Source organism: Camarhynchus parvulus, chromosome 2, assembly GCF_901933205.1.
Source record: "Camarhynchus parvulus chromosome 2, STF_HiC, whole genome shotgun sequence".
Lineage (NCBI taxonomy): Eukaryota > Metazoa > Chordata > Aves > Passeriformes > Thraupidae > Camarhynchus > Camarhynchus parvulus.
Genome location: NC_044572.1, coordinates 106,558,499 through 106,577,618, shown reverse-complemented (window position 1 = coordinate 106,577,618; position 19,120 = coordinate 106,558,499). Strand labels below are relative to the sequence as shown.

Sequence of the window (19,120 nt, the reverse complement as noted above, 5' to 3'; positions counted from 1 at the left end):
ATGACAGCAGGTGATGTTTGCTCTGCTGGAGGTGGAATGGTCATTTCGGCCACTTTGAGAAGCGCATCTGCTTGGAACTCATCTGGGGGTAGAAAGAACATTGAGACTGTGAGCAGAAATATCAGCATTGAAAGCAATAGCTTGTAAGGGTTCCAGCTTGTTTATAGTATGCTGTTAACATGGTCTCTGGTAAAGAATAAAAGTGTAACACAAGAACAACCTCCTTCTCTTGTTATTCCAGGTTGGTGTCTCTGGGGAAGATGTCTCTGCAAGAAGATGCAGGCGTGCTGAAGACTTCAGAAAAGTGAGCAATGAGTCCTTCTGAAAGCTGAAGAGAAGCCCCCTTGCAGGGTCATGAACCTAAGACAAATCTTCGTGTCTGTACTGCTGTTTGGAGTAGCTGGTCTACTCCTCTTCATGTATCTGCAAGCTTGGATTGAAGAACAACATACAGGTACACTAGGCTTTCTCTCTTGGTTTTTTTTTATCATAGTTGCATCTGTTATTTTATGACCATAAAACCTATTGAGGACAGCTGGGGGTGGAGTCCCCACTCTCTCACCCACACTTCGGAAGTAAAATGGCATTGAAAATAGACTTGTTTTAATTGCTACACTTCATTAAGAAATTTCTTCAGTCACGTGAAAAGATGCCCCCAGCTACCTAATTGTATTGTATCAGCTTCATTTGCAAAAGCAAGTGTTGCAAAAGCATTCTGCATGTCCAATTTAGAAATTATTCTCTATGATGATTTGTTGTGGGTTTTGTACATTACAATTTTTGTAGTAAAGTAATTCTTGAAGAAAAACTGCTGTGTTTTGTAGACAAAAGTGGTCTTCTAAGCAGCAGTGCTCAGGGAATCATTCTTTCTCTTTCCTTTTTGTTGTTTGTTTGAGACTGGGCTTAGAAATCTTTTTATATATAGCATCAGAGTCATCTAGCAACTTCAGGTAAATCTATGTTAGCACTGGCTCAGGATTACACTTCTGAATTGTATTTCTGTTGTTTCCCATTTGTGATGTTTTGGGTTGAACCCCAGCTTAATCTAGATTCTCTTATAGGCTAAACTAAACCAGGTTATTTACCTCAACCCCTACTGGAAGCTCAGTCACCTTCCACAAAATATCAGTAAGGTCCTCCACCGTTTTGCTCTGCAGGTCCACTTCTGTTATGTCACCTTATTGAGGGCATATCCTTGGTTTTACTTGTATACTTGTATTGGGGGGGTTAGGGTTTTGTTTTCGAGGTTTGGGTTTGGTTGGGGTTTTTTGGATTGTTTGGTATATATGCTTGGGGGTTTTTTGTCAGGGGTTTTTTGTTTGTTTCTAACTTGTTGAGTCTTGATTTTCAGATCCTCTCGTCTCTCTCACTCAGCTTCCATTTCCTCTGTAAAACTCCTATTTTATAGTATGTTGATACCATTGTGAAGAAATATATCTGTAAAACCACATTAGTCTCTGGCTTTATTGATTTGTACTGTTATTCCATGAGCTGCTAGGCTCCAGTGTGTTTTAGAGAGCAGTGTTGAGGGGGAAATATAGTGCATCATTTCTGCAGTTGTTTGACAATGACCTTGAGGTTTTTTTCAATTAAGTGCAATGATCACAGCATTAATTCTGGCTTGTTAATTTTTCTGGGCTGTCCCAAAGTATTCACAAGCTTGTATTAATAAAACTGTTGTGAGAGGTAATACAGGCTCCCTTTGGAAATGTTCCCTTGTAATCAGTTGTTGACAGAAAGGTGCTGGCAGAAACTGAGCATGAAGCAGAGGGGGGTCTTCCTTGAAAATCTCTACTGTTGTCAGGAGTGTTAAGGGTAGATATCCTTGCTTTCAAGGTAGTTCAGGAATGTAGATGATGACTGTAGATTATTGATTTATTTACTTGCTGACATTCTTCACATTCCTTGCATCTTTTCTTGTGCTGTAGTTAACCTTTCTTTCCTTGCAGTGCTCCTTGTTGCGGTTTCTCACTGACGGTTTTTGACTCCTTTCTTTTGTATGTATTTCTCTACTCTTAAAAAGAAACAGGAAAAATAAAATAAAGGTCGAACTAGGACAGACTCTGTTTTTTTGGCCAACCAGTTGCTTTCTTTGGGGTTTTCTTTGATATATTGCTATAATCTTATTCAGGAGCGAGGCTTCTCCTTGCACACATAAGTCATTTCCATGTGGAAATATTTCTCTAATAAAATGGAAGCTATCAGAGAATAACAGAATGGTTAGTGAGCTTAAAGTGTGACTGTAGTTTTGAGTGCCCTTCTATCTCACTGGGCTGCTGTTGTGACAGCACTTCATCAAGATCCAAAAAAAAAAAGAATTTTGGCATTCTCTACTGTAGCAGTAGAGAATGTATATGGTCATGCACATTGGCAAGAGCATGGAAAAAACTCATTCTTTGGTGTCTGCTCTTGCTTCTTCTTCCAATTTAACATTTAGAGAGCCATTCTTTTTTATTTCAAACACCTGTATCTCCCCTAAACCTTCTGTGGCACAATTCTCTAATGCTCTGCTCCTGTATGCTGCTTTAGAGTTGATATGAAATAGAACATATTCGCATATTCACAATATACATTAGTTTAGTTATGGGCATTTTGCAAATTTTTTTCCCTCTTCTGCTCTCTTTTTCATATTGCCACATGTTGTTCACTGTGGCTTTTTTGGGGATGAGCTGTATCTGGAGAATCCTAAACTGACAAGTATCTTTGCAAGGATTTTATGTGTTCCTTTAATCCTCTCACTAGCTGCGCAGCTGTAAGACAGCTAGTTTTAATCTGCAAGTGGCTGAGCATGTGAGGTGAAGTTCTGTTAGGAAATGGAAAGTGCACCTCGTGCTTCTCAATTGCCATGCTCAGAGCCTGTAGAGACAAGTGTTTGTTGTAGGCAGAACTATTTTTATCTTCCACAATGCCCTGCTCAAGACCTACAGCATTCATGTTTGCATTTGGTTGCCGAAGGGATGGAAAGTTGGATGTGTTTGAGTTAAGGAAAGTATCTGTTTTGCACCTGTGAAATGCTGCTCCTTACCACCCCATTCTTCTGAATATCCAGAGCCTTTATAAATCACAATCTCTGGAAAAGATAGTGAATTTTACTCTTTTGTGGCTTGTAGTGTTCATGCTTATTTCTCAGGCTCTCGTTACTGTGGTGTGAATTATTCCCAGATGTAGATTTTTTGGGTGGGAACTGGAAAATTATATGGTAGATTTAATTCCCTTATTAACGTTTGGCCTACTGTTTTAAAGTTGGACTGTTTTCTTTCACACTTGCCATTCTTATTGCCACTTTTTCTAGCTATTCATAATTTTTCACACTAGATCCAATGCCAGTTTTTATTCATAGTTTGCTTTCTCTCCTTTTGGGTCTCTTATTTCTACTTCCTGTTCACATCACTGAGATCTCAACTGTGATTTCATTCCCGTTTGTCTTATTTTGCTCTAGACTGATCTTATCCAGGCATGTTTTTCTCTGATTTATTTTTACAAACTTCCCTCATTACTCAAATGTATCCAGCCCAGGAACACCTCTAATTTTTCATCCTGTCCATCTACTCCATATGCACCTGCAGGCTCAGCAGCTGGATGCAGTTCTCAGCACAGCCATGTCTTCTGCTCCCTCCCACTGTGCTTGGACTCTTCAGAATATTTCTAGTCATGTTTATCATCCCTATACCTTAAAAAAGGGAAAATCTTTCATTTAAAGATGTCTAAGAAACAGCTGCTAGCTAGGTGGTGGTCCTCTCTGATGGCTTTGCAGAAACATTAGCAGACAGAGAGAACAGGGGAGTTTCTTGGTTTGGCTCTGGGCATGGAGTGTATAAAGACAGCATAATATATCTTTACTTCTGTTGGGTAGCTTCAGTTCAGCTCAGTGGAGTTATTGGGAACAGACTTGTCAGTAGTCCAGTGTGAGCATAAATATGTACAGACTACATCTGGATGAAAATTTAATTGACAACATTGATAATGTGGCATATATGGAGCACTTCATGTTCTCCATATATAAATATATTCATTGTATATAAATTCACATACATGAATGAAGCTTAATGTGAATTCAGCTGGATCCTACAGCTTTACTTGACAGTTCTTGACACGGTCTTGCATTAAGCAGCGCAATCATCAAATATTGTGGCATTGATTAAGAAGCAAACACTATTTGTTACATGCTTAGAAATTTCCAGTGCTGTTGATCTTATTCAGATGAAGCAAACTGCTGGGTGTCATGGCTGATCTTGAGTTGTTGTGTACCATGAATTACCTGAATTAGGGGGTTGTGGGGTATAAAGGACACTTGCAATTTAATCCTGAAATATTAGACACATGAATTGGAGTTTTAGGATAGGAGTTCTAATTTTTTACTTTAAAACTCTTCCTTTTTATGTGGACTGATGTGATTTAGTGTGACTGATTACCTCAAAATAATCTGAGAACATCTTTGAGGTTAGAACTGTATGCTGGGTTTGTTGTTTGGGGTTTTGCCATGTCTTGTTTTTTTCCCTTCTCTCAAAGTTTGTGTAATTATTTTTTTGTGTTGTGTGACAAGTAAATCCATGATTATGAAGGACTACTTTAGAATAGTGTAGTCTTACCACTAATTAAAAGGCTGCACCGCCCTCCCATAGATTTCTGGCTCCCGAGGATGAAAAAGTCTGCATCTCCTGTTTCTCAGCAGTTCTGTACCTCACCTTAAGGATAACGAGATTTTTCCTCGTGCTTTCCCATCCCTTTGCAGAGTATCAGTTCTGTAGCCTCAGTGGTTGTCCAGGCATCCTTCTGCAGTCAGTGTGCTTTCCTGCAATTTGTGCGACTACCTCCTGAAAAGCTTCATAACAAAGACCTTATACCTATTTCTCAGGCCACAGGTGTTCCTTTTGTAAAGAAACAAAAATTCAGATAAAAATCACATTTTAAAAAAGTTTGAGCTTTCGTGCAATTCTTTGCATAAGTTTTCACAATTTAATCTGCTATTGTTGTAGCCATCTGGGTTGTATCCATTATCCATATTCCTTGGCATACACGGGTGGACTTTTTTCCCCATCTTGCCAGATTTGGTGATTCAAGGGGGTCTTTTGGGTCCTTTAGTAATCTGGTGAGATATTTTGAGTTCATGGAGTGCCTTTCTTCCTTATCTTGGAACTCTAAGTAGCAATTGTGTACACATGATAATATTTACTCTTTGTTGTTTTTGTGGGTTGATTTTTATTTAATCTTTGTCTAAGTGAAGAAACATTGATGTGGCTTAAAAAACCATTCATATGTGATGAATTGCAAAGGCACCTGTTTCATGAAGGTCATAGTTTTTCTAGACAATCATCATAAAATACATTAAAGGAATAACTTTGTAGAAAAGAAGTTTGTAGATAAAGGTGAAAAGAACGCTGCCCAGCAATGGTTATTAATTATGAATAATTTAATTCTTCTAGTAAGAATGAAATATATCTGCTGTCAAGGTCTTGAGTAGTTTACAGGAGTCTCCCTAAGTCTGATGGAACATCACTGGTATGGCAAACAAATCTTCAGGTTTACAATGCCCTGTCACTAATGAGTCTGTTCTAATAAGTCTGGGTGTACTTAGATTCTACCCTTCTGATTGGAATATGCTGTGTTTTGTGTGTGAAATGTTACTGTTTCTTTGTTTTGTTTTATTTTTTTAATCTGCCACATTATTGGACTGAAATATTATTGGACTGAAGCACAAAAGAAGGGAGATTCAGTAGGATCAGTAAATGCTGCTTGGTGGACTGTTACACAGGTATTGAAATCCTAGAAATGCTACAAAAATTTATTAGGGGAATTTCTCTATTATAACATAGAATAGTTTTCCTTTCTTCACACCCAGCTTTCAGTAGAAGGAAGCTGTAAGGAGAGAACAATTGCCTTTGCAGGAAAAAAGCTACTAAGAAACAGGTGGAAACTGATACTTTCTTAAACCATAATTGTCTAAAAACACAAGGAAAAGTTGAAGAGAAGATGTTTCCTGAGCTACTGACTGTAGAGTCACACCCTGTCTTCTGCAGTTAAAAACCCCAGAATCTTTAAGAAAAAAAAAGTTAAAATTTCATATTTTATAACACTTAAGGCTGTATTTATCTATTTCTGAGGATATTCTTCCCAAGTCTGCTGTTCAGCAGCCATTTCATTCATTTTTTTCATTCAGTCATTTTCATCTTGCATTTCATTCATTTTACTTTTATCATTCCTATAGCTAAATCCCATTTAATTTTATAAATCCTTCTGCTTTAGAAGAAATTCCAGCTTCAACTTTCTGGTGGTGTAAAGCAAACTAAGTGGGATGAGGTTTTGGGGCTCCTCTTAGCTATATATTCAATCTCATGTTTGAGTGGTAGCTGATGACATTTCATGTATTACTGTGTGTAAGCTTTGAACATCCCACTCAACCTTGTTCATACCTAGACCACAGAGATCTACTTCTAGAAACGTGCAGCACATACCTTAATTATACTAAGGACACCTGAATATACTCTTCCTTGCCTGTTTTCAAGCAGAACTTTAAGAAGAGGATTCTGTAACTTTCTTGTATCTATGGGCATGTAACCGAATTCACTTCAAAATCTGAAGTGTAGTTACCCCTGGAGGGCTTTTTGGCTTGATTAGTGAAACACTTATGAATTGGGGTATCCTCCTTCCTGGAAAGGCTGAGTAACAGTAATTCTGTTTTCAAAAGGCTCTTTTGAATTGGATATAAAATATGTAACAGGTGCTCTTCATGCTGTTTTCCAGTTAGTCAGACCCTCAGAGCAGAATATCTGCCTGATGTTCGGAAATGTAATTTTACAGAGTCCTTAGCAGTCATTCTTTCTGTTAAGTAGCTATGCTTTTTCTTTTTTTTTTTTAACATGATATATGAGCTTTGGTTTGTTTTCCAACTTTTTTTTTATTTTCTGACAAATGTGCTGTCATTGAGTGAAGTGGTTAGTTTTCAGTTATTGTCTACCATTGTTACTGCTTTTAGTAACATTTGGTTCATGACAATTCTTCGGTTCCTTTCCTTAAAAAAGCTTGTCATTTGGGCAGTACAAGCCCTGTAGTCTTGTCTCTTCTGGGCATGGACTGTATGATGCAGTACCATTTAAGACAAACACACAGTCTTACAGAGCAAGAGGGGTGGAGAGGTATTTTTCACCTTGCAAATAATCATTGAGACGTAACAGTAGAAAAAATTGAGATCACAGAATCATTAAGTTTGGGAAAGACCTATAAAATCATCAAGTTTGACCTTTGACTAATAACCACATTGTCAGCTAAACCACAGCATTAAGTGCCATCCAGTCTTTCTTGAACACCTCCAAGATGACTTCACCGCCTCCCTGGGCAGTCAGTTCCAATTCTAAAATACCCTTTCCATGAAGAAATGATTCCTGATGCGCAACATGAACTCCCCTGGTACAGCTTGTGGCCATGTCCTCTAATTCTGTCACTGGCTGCCTGGGAGAAGAGATTGATCCCTGTCTGCTACACCCTCCTTTCAGGAAGCTGTAGAGAGTGACAAGGTCTCCCCTGAGCCTCCTTTTCTCCAGGATAAACAAACAGCTCCCTCAGCTGCTCCTCATATGACTATCTAGGAATTATGGTGAAATGATGAATGTTTTTCTTTTCCTGGCTTGTTCCATTTTCCTTACGTGCAGTGCACATTTTCAGAGGAGCAAGTGGTTGCTGCTGGAGTATATTTAAGGCTGCTTACCTCTGTGTCTGATGCTGAACTGTTTTGATATGTCACTTGATTGCAAACAGTCCTGTTAAAACATGTGATGTGGTCTCTGCAAAATTCCAAGGAAAAGCTTTGGTTTCTTACTGGAATTAAATTCGAAATTCTAATGTTTGTTTTAAGGGTGAGTATATACATATAGGTATGCATAGATATATATTTATTTAAAGTATCCCCTTTATTTTCCCTTTTTTTTTGGGAATAGAGACTCCTGGTAGGAGAAATATTTTAGATGGAAACCTATCTCCTAACCACAGTCAGCTACTGGGGTACGTGGAGATGAGTTTATATGGAAGAAATTTTTGGTATTCCACACTCTAGAGCCTTTGTTTCTTTCTTTTTCATTTTACTCATTTGGTCTTACTGTAAACAGGTTATTGGTATTAATTTGGGATATTTCTGGGTCATCTTGCAATTTGTGAAACAAGCATTTAAAGATTAGAAGGCTGAGAGGTTTCAAGTAAAGGGAGCCATTTTAGTGTACAAGGGGTTAATGTCTGACAGATGATGTGTATGATTTAGCAAGAAAAAAACATGATTTGTGTCAAGGAGCAAAAGGTTCAAGGAAGAGAAGTGCCTTTAATGTCTTTTTTTTCAATATGAAAAAAACTGTTTTATTTTTTGTTCTTTTTATTTTTAAAAGTAATTGTTATTTCACAGCAGCATGAATATTGGCTGAACTTTTAAGTTTGGGTCCCTGCTTCTTCAGACAAGTGTCTCACTTCTTGTATTTTTTAATTTATATTAATAGCATATTCAAAGAAAAAGAATGCTTCTACATTCTACAGTATTCCTGTGCAAGACATTTCCTATCTGTCAGTTTGAAACTGGGAAGAGGCATGGCACACCAGCATACAGTGTTTTTCTTCTCAGCTCCTTCAACCTTGAGCCTTGTGGCTATATGTGTGGGAGGGAATGTTGCTGTCTCCAGCTACAAAGAAGGGAGGGCTAGCTGGGTGCTATCAAATGTTTAAAAAACAACAAAACCTAAAATAAACAAACAGGCAAGCCCTTTCCAAAACTCCCAAATTTGCTCATTTCTGTTGAAAGTCAGGGTCAATAATCAAATCAGCCTGAAGATTCTGCTTTTTATAAAACAGTAAATATTCATTACTCAGGAAAACTGAAAAATATGCTGTATTTTAAGCATTGCCCTGTATATAGATGAAACCGTTCCCAGGCGTGTATGAGCCTCACTTGATGTAAAGTGATAGGGAATAGAATATCACACACATCCATTGGCTTTGGATTTTGTTTGGTTTAATCTTGGTTTAGTGAAGAGGTGCAGCAGCAGCACCCTATACTGGAAAGTCTGGAAAGCCATGCTTGGCAGCAAGTGCAACCTAGGAAATATTATTGCCTACAGTAGTTCTTTAGGAGCTCTCACTCCCCCCAGTCCCACTCAAATCACCAAAAAACAAATGTTTCTTTATCACTTGAGAATCTCCTCATGGTAACAACATTCAAGATTATCGCTGACCTCTATTAAACCTGTGTGCTAGAAGTGGAATTTGTCCTCACAACTTTGTTGTTTCAAATGGTTTTGTTTATATTGATCACTCAGCTTTCTATCACACAATCCTGCCAGGAATTCACAGCACATAGCCCTAGCAAAATCAGGCTAAGTAGGCACAGATTTTGTCTCTTGGCACCATCAACAAGGGAAAATGACATGAGTTATCAAAATATTTGGGGAATTATAGACTTATTTTTTTCTGGACAATGGTAATAATAATTTTCATGTTTACAGTTCCATAATATTCTAATTAAAAACAAACAAACAAATAAGACTGGTCAATGTCAGATTTTCTAAATGAGCAATGATTCCTTTTTGTTTGGTTGAGTTTTTTCACTGGTTTGTTGGTTGGCTGGGGTATTTTTGTTGTTCAGGGATGCTGGAGCACAGAAGGTCCTGGAATGGCAGGGATGGGATACAGTGTTGAGTCAACGGTTGCAAGGAGTTCATTTCCCATGGACAAAAACTCCTATGAGCCAAGTAGACAATGAAGGGGGAAGGAGGGGAGGAGCTCTTAAGAAAGTCATTGGCTTTGGAAAATTGATTTTCTTAAGTAACAGTGATAGTGAGGCAAAACTTGTCTCTTAGAGAAGAAATTCCTTGCCTTAGAACATAACAGATGATGGCCTAAAAGCCACAAATTTGGACATTCACATCAGGGGATGTCTTCTGCATGTCAAAGAGACGCAGGAAAGTAACTGAAGATCAGCAGTCTAAGGTTAAGAATAATCAGAACCAATATTAAATTTCACTGTGCGGGCATGCCAGGTGAAAGACAAGGTGTTAACTGATTTTATATTTAATGTGATTGGAATGGAGCAGGTAATTTCAGTACTAATTATAGTCCAACAATAGAAGAACTTGTGCAGCTTTGTGTACATGTGTAAGGGCATAGATGGAGGAAGAAGCTGTTAAAGGTTTACAATACTTTCTGTGACAGATGTGTTATAATCTAGGCCTAATACAAGCATGCACTTAGGATCAGCTTGAGTGAACTTGGGGTTGTTTAGAGTCGTGTTGTTGGGCCCTGAGTGTGGGCATATTGCCTCTAAGTAAATTATATGCAGGAGAAATGAGGGTTTGGAGGTGTTTGGTTTTGGTTATGGTCAGCTAGGGAGATGTGGTGCGTGAGTTCTGCTAGCTGCAGCTGGAAACATTCTGTTGTGTTAAACAGGAAAATATCAGTGCCTGATGCTTTGCCATTCATCCACAAAATAGCTCTGTTAAAAAAAGAAAATATGTCCAACAGGAAGTAATAAGTATAGCAAATGTTGTTTGTAGAGACAGTTTTGATTATATTTTATATTCTTGCTTAATTTTTTTAAAAGAGCTGATTCTTCCTGGCAAGAATGGAAAACAGTTGTTCCAGAATTGTTGCCATATCCCCATAATGTTTCTGTTGTTCAGAGGTGCATGTCATGAGAGGTTACTTTGACTTTGGCCTTACAACAATGGCAGAGGAGAAGGATCTTTAATTAGCAAAAGCTTAATAGAACTGGGTAAACAGAATTTCACTTTCTGGTCCACTCGTCCGTGCAAAATAATTTTTTTATTTCTGGAAGAACACTTAGTGTCCAAATAATGCAGTGGAATCTGTTGCAATAGTGTTATTTCATTAAAAAAAACAACTACATTATATTTCACGTTAGAGTTTTTGAATGAATTTTCATTCAAAATGAGTTTTGAATTCTAGCAATACAAATTAGGAAAATACATAGATGCATTAATTTCTTTTTCTTTGTTTCTGTCTCTTTCTTGCTCTCATTAAATGGTCATTAATGCACAGTATGCCTTGTCCACTACTGAGAACTAACAGGGAACCATCTGTTAACACAGGTCATGGTATTTGAATTGTGTGCAAAATGCAGCCTGTTACTTTAAACATTATGCATATAATTCATTAAATGTCATTCCTTTAAGATAATTCTGTACTTGCAGTCAAGAATTATGGAGCACTTTCCAGAAAGCACTTCTGTTCTTGGTGTTGGGCCAATGAATCAAGGCTTCTCATGAACTTCAGCTTGATTTATAAACTATTTGGAAATGCTAAAGCCAAGTAGCTCTACAGGATAGTTGTTAATAGAGGTGACAGATATTTGTTTTCCTTAGAAGATGAAATTTCTGTGGGAATATAAGGTTCTCAAGTTCTCTAACCTTTTCTACCTACCAGCAGTCCTCAAAGAGGTCATCAAATATGTATATTCTGACACTGGTGAAGAACCAAATCTGTCATGTTCTGTGATGGGAAGGAAAGAAGCAGCTCAGGCAGGCTGGTACAGGGATGAGAATTTATTTGGATGTGTTTTTATCTTTTTTACTCTTTTGCTGTGGGAGTTGCTGAATTATTAATGCAATAATAAAGTCCATTGGATATGAATAGACTCCTAATCACTAAAGATCCTTGTAGGATCAGAATCACTAGAGTGAGAGTTGGCTGACTGGCCCCCGATTAAATTATATCCAGTGAAGCAACAAATTGTAAAAAAAACCACACTAATTTTTTTTCAGTGTGTATTTGATGAGTTTTCTTCTTCCTCTGTGCAATTTTATGTTCAGGATTTTCTACTGCAGTCTGATAGCAGGTAGAAGACAATGAAAAACGTCTCAGAAAAACCCCTGGCTTTGCTCCTGGATTTCAAATTACTTTCATGGGATGGGGGCCAGCACAAAGTATATGTGAAATACAACAAATAATATGGACTTTGAGGATTTTTTTTTTAATTTGCTTTATCCTCTTACAGTTGGCAAAATTAATTTCACCCTACTTCTTTTCTGTTGCAATCTTTCCACTTCAGTGTGCCTTTTTTGAAGATGAACAGGCGGGTGAGACTGGGCTTATGTAGGCTGAGGTATTTGCAGTGAGGTATAAATACTTCATGATTTATTTGACCTTTAAGCAGAAATTTCTTTCTGGTGGAATTAATCTGCAAATAGCTGAGGTGTGCTACCACTTGAGTTATGATTGATCATGCAATATAACAAAACTCTATTGGCATCAGGTTTAGGACTGATGTACATATAAATATTATGCAGATAAAGCTGCCAGATGCTGTGACTGACAGGCGGGTTCAAGGTATTCTTGGAAAGAAGACTCAGCCTTGACTCTCCAGCTAATAAAATGTGCATATTGGACAGCTTGTATTAATACTCTGTAAATAAAATACAGTTGAATGACAGTTGGGAAGCAGTTTAAGCAAAGTTTAGTCAGTGATGATCAATGCACACACAAATTAATAACTGATTTTCTGGAAAGTTAGAAGTTAATCTTGGTATTTGAAATGATCTAATCCATGTGGACTAGTATCCACTTAAGCAATCATATTAATTACTTGGGGGAGGGCAGATGTTTATTTGCAAAACTTTGCTGTCCTTTCAGTTTTTATTTGCAGCTGAGGACCATGTATTTTATCTGGATCAGAGGGCTGCCAGAATGTCTAGCTCTAGAGCTGGTAGAACAACATCTTTTTGGTTTTGTCTCTCCATAAGGGCCAAAGACCACATAAATGATCAAAACTATTTGTTCATTCTGTTCAGTGTGTTTCTTGAAGCTGACACATTCACTAACAAATGTGCTTTGTTACTGTGTATCCCCTGAGGTAAGCCATAGAAAAGCAAGAGCAACTGATAAAAAATGGCAGAGTAAAGCAAATGGTTTCTGGAACCTTGATGATAGGAAAGGAGAGCATGCCATAGATGTTTAATTCTAACTTCTGTTATGACTTCTGTTACAAGAAATGTGCTAAAGTTACTTTTTATTATTACGTATTTGTTGTACATGTTTATATTTTTCATGATTATGTTTTACTTTTCTCAGACTACTGCTTGGCAGTTCCTATTACTAAAATATTTTTGTCCTTTAAGTATGTTGTTTCTCACATATCAATCATTAGTTAAACTCTCTATCATAAAATTGTTCTCTGGTGACACCATCTAAAGAAGGCTGTCATCACACAATCAGCCATTCATTATGAGTACCCTGGCCACAAGTGTGCTTTTGCCTTGAAAAAACTTCTGACATTTCAGGTTTTTCCAGAACTCTGGTTCTCACCGATACTTCTTTTCTTGCCCTCCAAATATCTGGAAGCAGCTAACATGGCTGCAGCGTGTAGAAGTTTTAAATGGCTGGATTTGTAGGAATAGCATCTCCTTTTATAGTGCAATTTAAAACTATCTTCCTCATGTTAAGATAATCCTTAGCCAAAAAGGTCCGTGCTTCAGAGAATCAGTAGAATTAATGAAGATCTTTTGGTTGTGTGGGGAATACTGAAGTTTGACCGATTGAAAGTGCCCAAGTGTCTGTTCCTGCTTTCTTTTTTTCTAAATAGTCTTTGTCTCTGATGTGATATTGCACTTGCATAACAGTGTTTGTGGCATAAAGGTAATGTTTCAGGTAGTTCTATTGCTACAGACAGTCACATTTTGTTTTTCAATAAATAGCCATAAAACTGAGCAAATAATTATGTTTGCATTTGATGCAATGCCAAATACTGTATCATCAAAAATGTTCACTTGAAACTGTACCTATCTAGGAGTGTTTTCCACTAATAAAGCAAAATATTTGTTGTGGGGGAGTGAGGTCTAATCTTATGTCTAAACATCCAAAGTGACAGTAAACATTTGTATGTGGAGACCTTGTGATGGTGTAATGCTGTGAGGTGGGAAACGAGGGATGGTGGAGAAGAGGGAAGGCAGAGCCTGAAGAGGATCTAAAATAGTTTTGGTTGCCTGACATTCAACAAGTTGAGTCCAAGAAAAAAGCCCATATCACACTGCTCTGAGTCTTCTTTTCTGAATAGGAGGACAATGTAATCAAGTGGATCATAAATACTTTTTGAAATTGAGGAATGTTTATAGGATGTAATGACTTAGCCTTAGACTGCCATGAATACCAATGAAGGGAGGCATTCAGACCGATAGGGACCTGAATGTTGTGAGTTTCCAAGAGAAATGCTACTTGAGCCAAGCAAGTATGGTAGCAAGGTGATCACCCTCTGTCACGTAGGACATATCAGGTCACTTCTACCTTCAGGTAGCTCAAACAGAGGCTTAGGAATCCAATTTTCTGTGGCAGACAAAAAGAAGCAATAAATCAGGTCAGGTTCAAAGGTCTCTCCAGTTTATATTGTCTCTGCAAACAGTGTTTGGAGTAGACTATAAACTAGAAAAGTTTATAATTGTAATTTAGAGAATTTTCTTTGCCTTTTGTGTTTTATAATTTAGAGGCCTTCTAGATTGGAGGTGTGTTCAGTAGCCCTGAATCATTCCTTCTTCCATCAGTTTGTACAGTGTTGTCTTAACTGATGCCTTTCCTCTGAGATTCCTCTGATGAGAAATCCAGCTTGAATAGTGGATACTACTGGAAGCATTTTTTCCCATGAAGCTCTTCAATTATATGGAAATATTTTCCAGAGTGTGTTATCATTGAATCACTAAAAAAAGTTTTCCACTTTCTGTCTGTAAGAATGGTATTTACTGACCATAAAATTTAAAAGTGACTAATGGACAAATGGCTCAGCAGAACATCCTGGCTACTTTTTTTTTATGTTTTTGGCACTTTTCTGTGCTTCTCTTTATCAAAAACTAATCAGAAATTATTGATTATATCACTTCAGCTTTGTACCTATCAAAGTGTTGACAGTAAATTGAAGAATGTTGTTTTCCCATGTTTTTTTTTTTGTAAGAGGGAAAGAGATATCTATTTAACTGTACTTATGAATGTTCTGCGATTGACTTCACACATTTGTAAATAAACTGTCTTTCAAGAAGAGAAATTTTGATTAGAGCACATCAGAGATCTGATACATGTTTGAGGGGAGAGAGGTTTAGGTATTAAGGACTTTCTTCATAACACAAAGTTTAGCATTTTTTTAAAATGAGTAACAATGCCAGTTAGGTCAGTAACATGACTAAAATTATTAGTTTTTTATTAAATGTATATTTTCTCCATACATTTGACAAAACATGCATCTCTTAGTGCCTAAGATTGAGAGGAAGTGAAGAATAAGCGAATATTTTTGCTTTTTTTGTATAAAGCATCAAGTGTTCCAAATGCCACCTTTACTTAATGTTACTTTTACAGTGATTAGAAATGGACCTGACAGTTTGAGTTGGGCAAAACGTTTGCTGGGTAAGGATAGCAAATAGAATTGTGTGATAGCTTGGGGTTTTTTCTCACTATCTAGAATGAAATTTGAGCGTATCAATCAGCTGCAACACCTTTGGGAGCAGAATAACAATTAGGCAGTGTTTGTGAAGCCATGGCCATTGCCCTGTGGATTGCTTAGAGGAGCTAACCTGCTGCCATTCTGTCCCAGAAGAGCTGTCTGTCATCAGCAGGTATAGGTATGCCAGTGCACTTCCGCAGCTTAGAGAAACTGAGCAGCTGACAGCAGCTGAGGCTGTTCTACCCATGAAACCACTGCCTAAACTTCAGCAGACAAAAATTCCATTTTCTTGTCTTAGTTGACAATTAATGGGGAAAGTGGCTGTGCTGTCAAGTGCTCACTGTTGAATGATTTTTCTCAGCCTAGACAGATGCATGAATGGGAAAAATAACTTTACTAATTTCAAGCAATTTAGCTCTAATGACTTTTAAAAAGCCCCACAAGCTGGGTGGTCCAAAGAAAGGCTCTAGGAGAAATTACATAAACACTAAATAGATGCAATCACCTACATTTCCTTTCTTTAAAAAAATCACCTAATTTCCTGGAAAGACTTTATGGTTGAAAAAAAAAAGAAAAACGAAATAGTAAAGACATTTTAAATAATTTTGTAAGGATATGTTTGGGGTTTTTACCCTAGAAGAAAAATGATGAAATAGCTTAAAGCTGAGTTAATTTGAAAACCTTCAGAATGATTTTCAGTGGAAAATATTTTATCAAAGTAGAAACTAAATACAAATAAAAAATAAAGCTATCTCTTTTTTATTTCAGAGAAAAAATTAATAAAATAAAAAATGTTTAATATCTGACTTTGCTTTTGAAGGAACTTTTTGATTCAAAGATCTATATGATATATAGCTTAAGTATAGAGTCCTGTTAAGAATGGATAAAAAATAGAATGTCAGATTTTTCTTTAGAAGAGTAATTGAGGTTTTTACTAGCTGTAACAAAGGCCCCTTTAACTCATGCTGATATATTGGAGATGCATTATAGATTACTGAGAAAGCAAATGATAATGTATCACTTAATTTATTTGACAAATGTACTTTCTTTAATTAGCTACAGTACTTCATAGACTATTAGCAAATATTTTGCAGTCTGTCCTTTAAAGAATGATTTCTCATAAAGAGACCTTGCAACATCAATTGATTAAGTCTTGATTTGAGATGAAACATCCTCAGAATCTTGTGAGCAAATTCTGCCTATGCAGTTTCTTGAAGCATGAGTTGGAGAGTTTGATGTAGAAATCAAGTTTTTTCCATCCTTTATTAAACCTGTGAGGCTTTTATTTTAATTCTAATAATTTATATTTTCTGATAGAAACTGTACTGTCTTTTGTTGGAACTGTTAGATAGAGGTCACATTCAATTATAATTCAATTCCTGAAAGTTAGAAAAAGATAGCATTCTGTCACAGATTAAATAATCTCCAAAGCAGTTCTAATCAAACATTTTAAAGCTTTACAAAAGCAATATAAGCCATCTTATTCTGTTATTGCTTTCTTTTATGCATTTGTTGTTTGGAGGAATCTTGTGTTTGTAGCAAAATATATCCTCCTTCAAGAGTAAACTTTCTAGGATGAAGAATTCATCAAGAAGTTTATTTTTGGTCACCATCCGGTTAGGAGGTGCAATAATGCATATTTTAGGCTGCTGAATATCTCTGCCAAAAAAGTTCAGATTTTTTTTTGTTTAATAACACAAGTGTAGCTGCTGCCTGAACACATGGCAACTGTTTTAAGGGAGATTTGTAGCCTGATGGTTTCCATCAAACAGCCTATTCTAGTGGGCACTGTTCTGAAATAGCAAAGGCTCACTCTTGAATATAAAACACGATTTGAGAAGATACAGAGCATCATGCCTTCTCTATGTGCAATGCAAAGGGATAGGAGGAGAAAGTTACATTATGCACTTGCTTCTCAGAGGTACGGTGACAAGCATAGATGGACTGCAGGTTTATGCACGCTTAACACTTTTTTGCCTGACAGTAGAAATGCCAGTATGAATTTGACTCCTCTCTTGCTTAACTTGCAAAATGTCAGTCAGTAGCTGCAGTGGTTTATGGAAATGAGGGTAATGTCAACTTACTTCAGTGTTATGCTTTTCATGCTTTAAGCAAATAAGACCACTTCCATAGCTCACTTTTAGTCTGAAAAGTTTGAGGTATTTTGGATTTGAGCAATAAGTCATTGTAACATGTTCCCACATGATACTGGACGTGATATGGCTGTTGCCAGCAAGATACTTTTGATGAATGCTTTTAGCCCTGGATTACAGAATTACAAAGTAAGTGACTCTGGATGATCAAATAAATAGTTCTGTAGTGGGTGGCACTCCTCTTCCTGCTCAGGTATGTGCTGTTATTCTTACAGGTCCTACAGAATTTTTTTTTTATTTTTAATGGACCTTTGCTGTATTACTTTAGCCTCAAACATTAGTAGATTATGGTTGTGGAGTCCTTTAACCCTGAATTTAATTGCAGAAGATCAAGATCTTCCGTGGCCTATTAAACCATGATGGTGATACATGAGTAAGGGAGAAGATTTGTGTTGGTCTAAGAGAATTTATGTAAGGCTTTGTAAATTATGTACGGAGATTCATCAAAGAAGATGTAAAAATATTTCCATTCACAATTTGCATCTTAAGCCTAGGGATGTGAATCATGAAATACAGGAGAAGAAAGAAGACAAGATGTGTAGGAGGGAGTTGAAAGAGAAATATTGGGGTGGTAGGCTGATCTTCCTGACCAGAGTGGTTAGTGGAGAGTGGTTATCTTCCTTTTTGTCCTGCAAGATAACATCAGTTCTCAGTCTTTACCATGGTGCAGTGTCAGTGGGGCTGGACTCACACACTGGTTTAGATTAAGACTGGGGAAGAGAGCTCGTAATACTTGTTGTTTGGAGTGTGGGCAGACTGGGAGGAGCAGGAGCACTTCTCTGGATGAAGCTAAAAATGAGTGGTTAGCAGGCAGATACAGTTGCAGGTGTGTGACTGGTTTCAACAGGACTTTTGCTCTTTCCTTTATTTTTTTCATGTTTATAATTACAAATGCACTTTAAATATCCATTTCTGACCATCTTCTATGGAGCCACAGTCTTTCTACAGACTTAAGAGAAAGTCTAGAAAGAGGCTGGTTTCCACTGCCTAAAATTAGCCTTGAGAACACCCCTTGGAGGTACTACAGTTCGTGTTCTCTCTCTATAAACTTTTTTAAGAGGGTGTGTGAAGGTAATCTGGCCAAGAATAGAAAGAGGTTTCATATTGCTAGGCTATATAAAACTGCAAAGGTTTGCCAAGTTCTTCTATGGTTCTTGAGCTTAGTTAACCCTCTGTATGTTGTGTAGTTCTGTCCTGGTATAACCCCAGACAGAAACCAAACACCACGCAGCCCACTCCATGCCAGAGCAGGATGAGGGAGAGAATCAGAGAAGCTGATGTAGGAAAACTCAAAGGTTGAGATAAAGACAGTTTAATGGGCCAGAAAAGGAAGAAAACAATAATATTGATGAAAGAAACAGAATATGCAGAAGTGATGCACAATATGATTGCTCAGCCCCTGCTGACCGATGCCCAGACAGGTCCCCAGCCAGCTTTCCCCTTGGTTTATGTACTGAGCAGGACACCATGTGGTAGGGAATGTCCCTTTGGCCCAGTGTCCTGGCTGTGTCTTCTATGAGCCTCTGCCTCTGCAGCTCTCTTGCTGTCAGAGCATGAGAAG

The 19,120-nt window shown here is 37.4% G+C and overlaps 1 protein-coding gene across 5 annotated transcripts in view; it reads left to right on the top strand.

The window, feature by feature from the left end:
- Positions 1 to 19,120, top strand: part of CHST9 (carbohydrate sulfotransferase 9) — an 86,396-nt gene that overhangs the window by 6,751 nt on the left and 60,525 nt on the right. For all 5 annotated transcript variants that reach the window (XM_030971813.1, XM_030971814.1, XM_030971811.1 and 2 more), the window contains one exon: positions 242 to 454. In XM_030971813.1, the coding sequence (XP_030827673.1) occupies positions 355 to 454 (100 nt within the window). In that variant the 5' untranslated portion in view covers positions 242 to 354. The remainder of the gene's footprint in view (positions 1 to 241; positions 455 to 19,120) is intronic.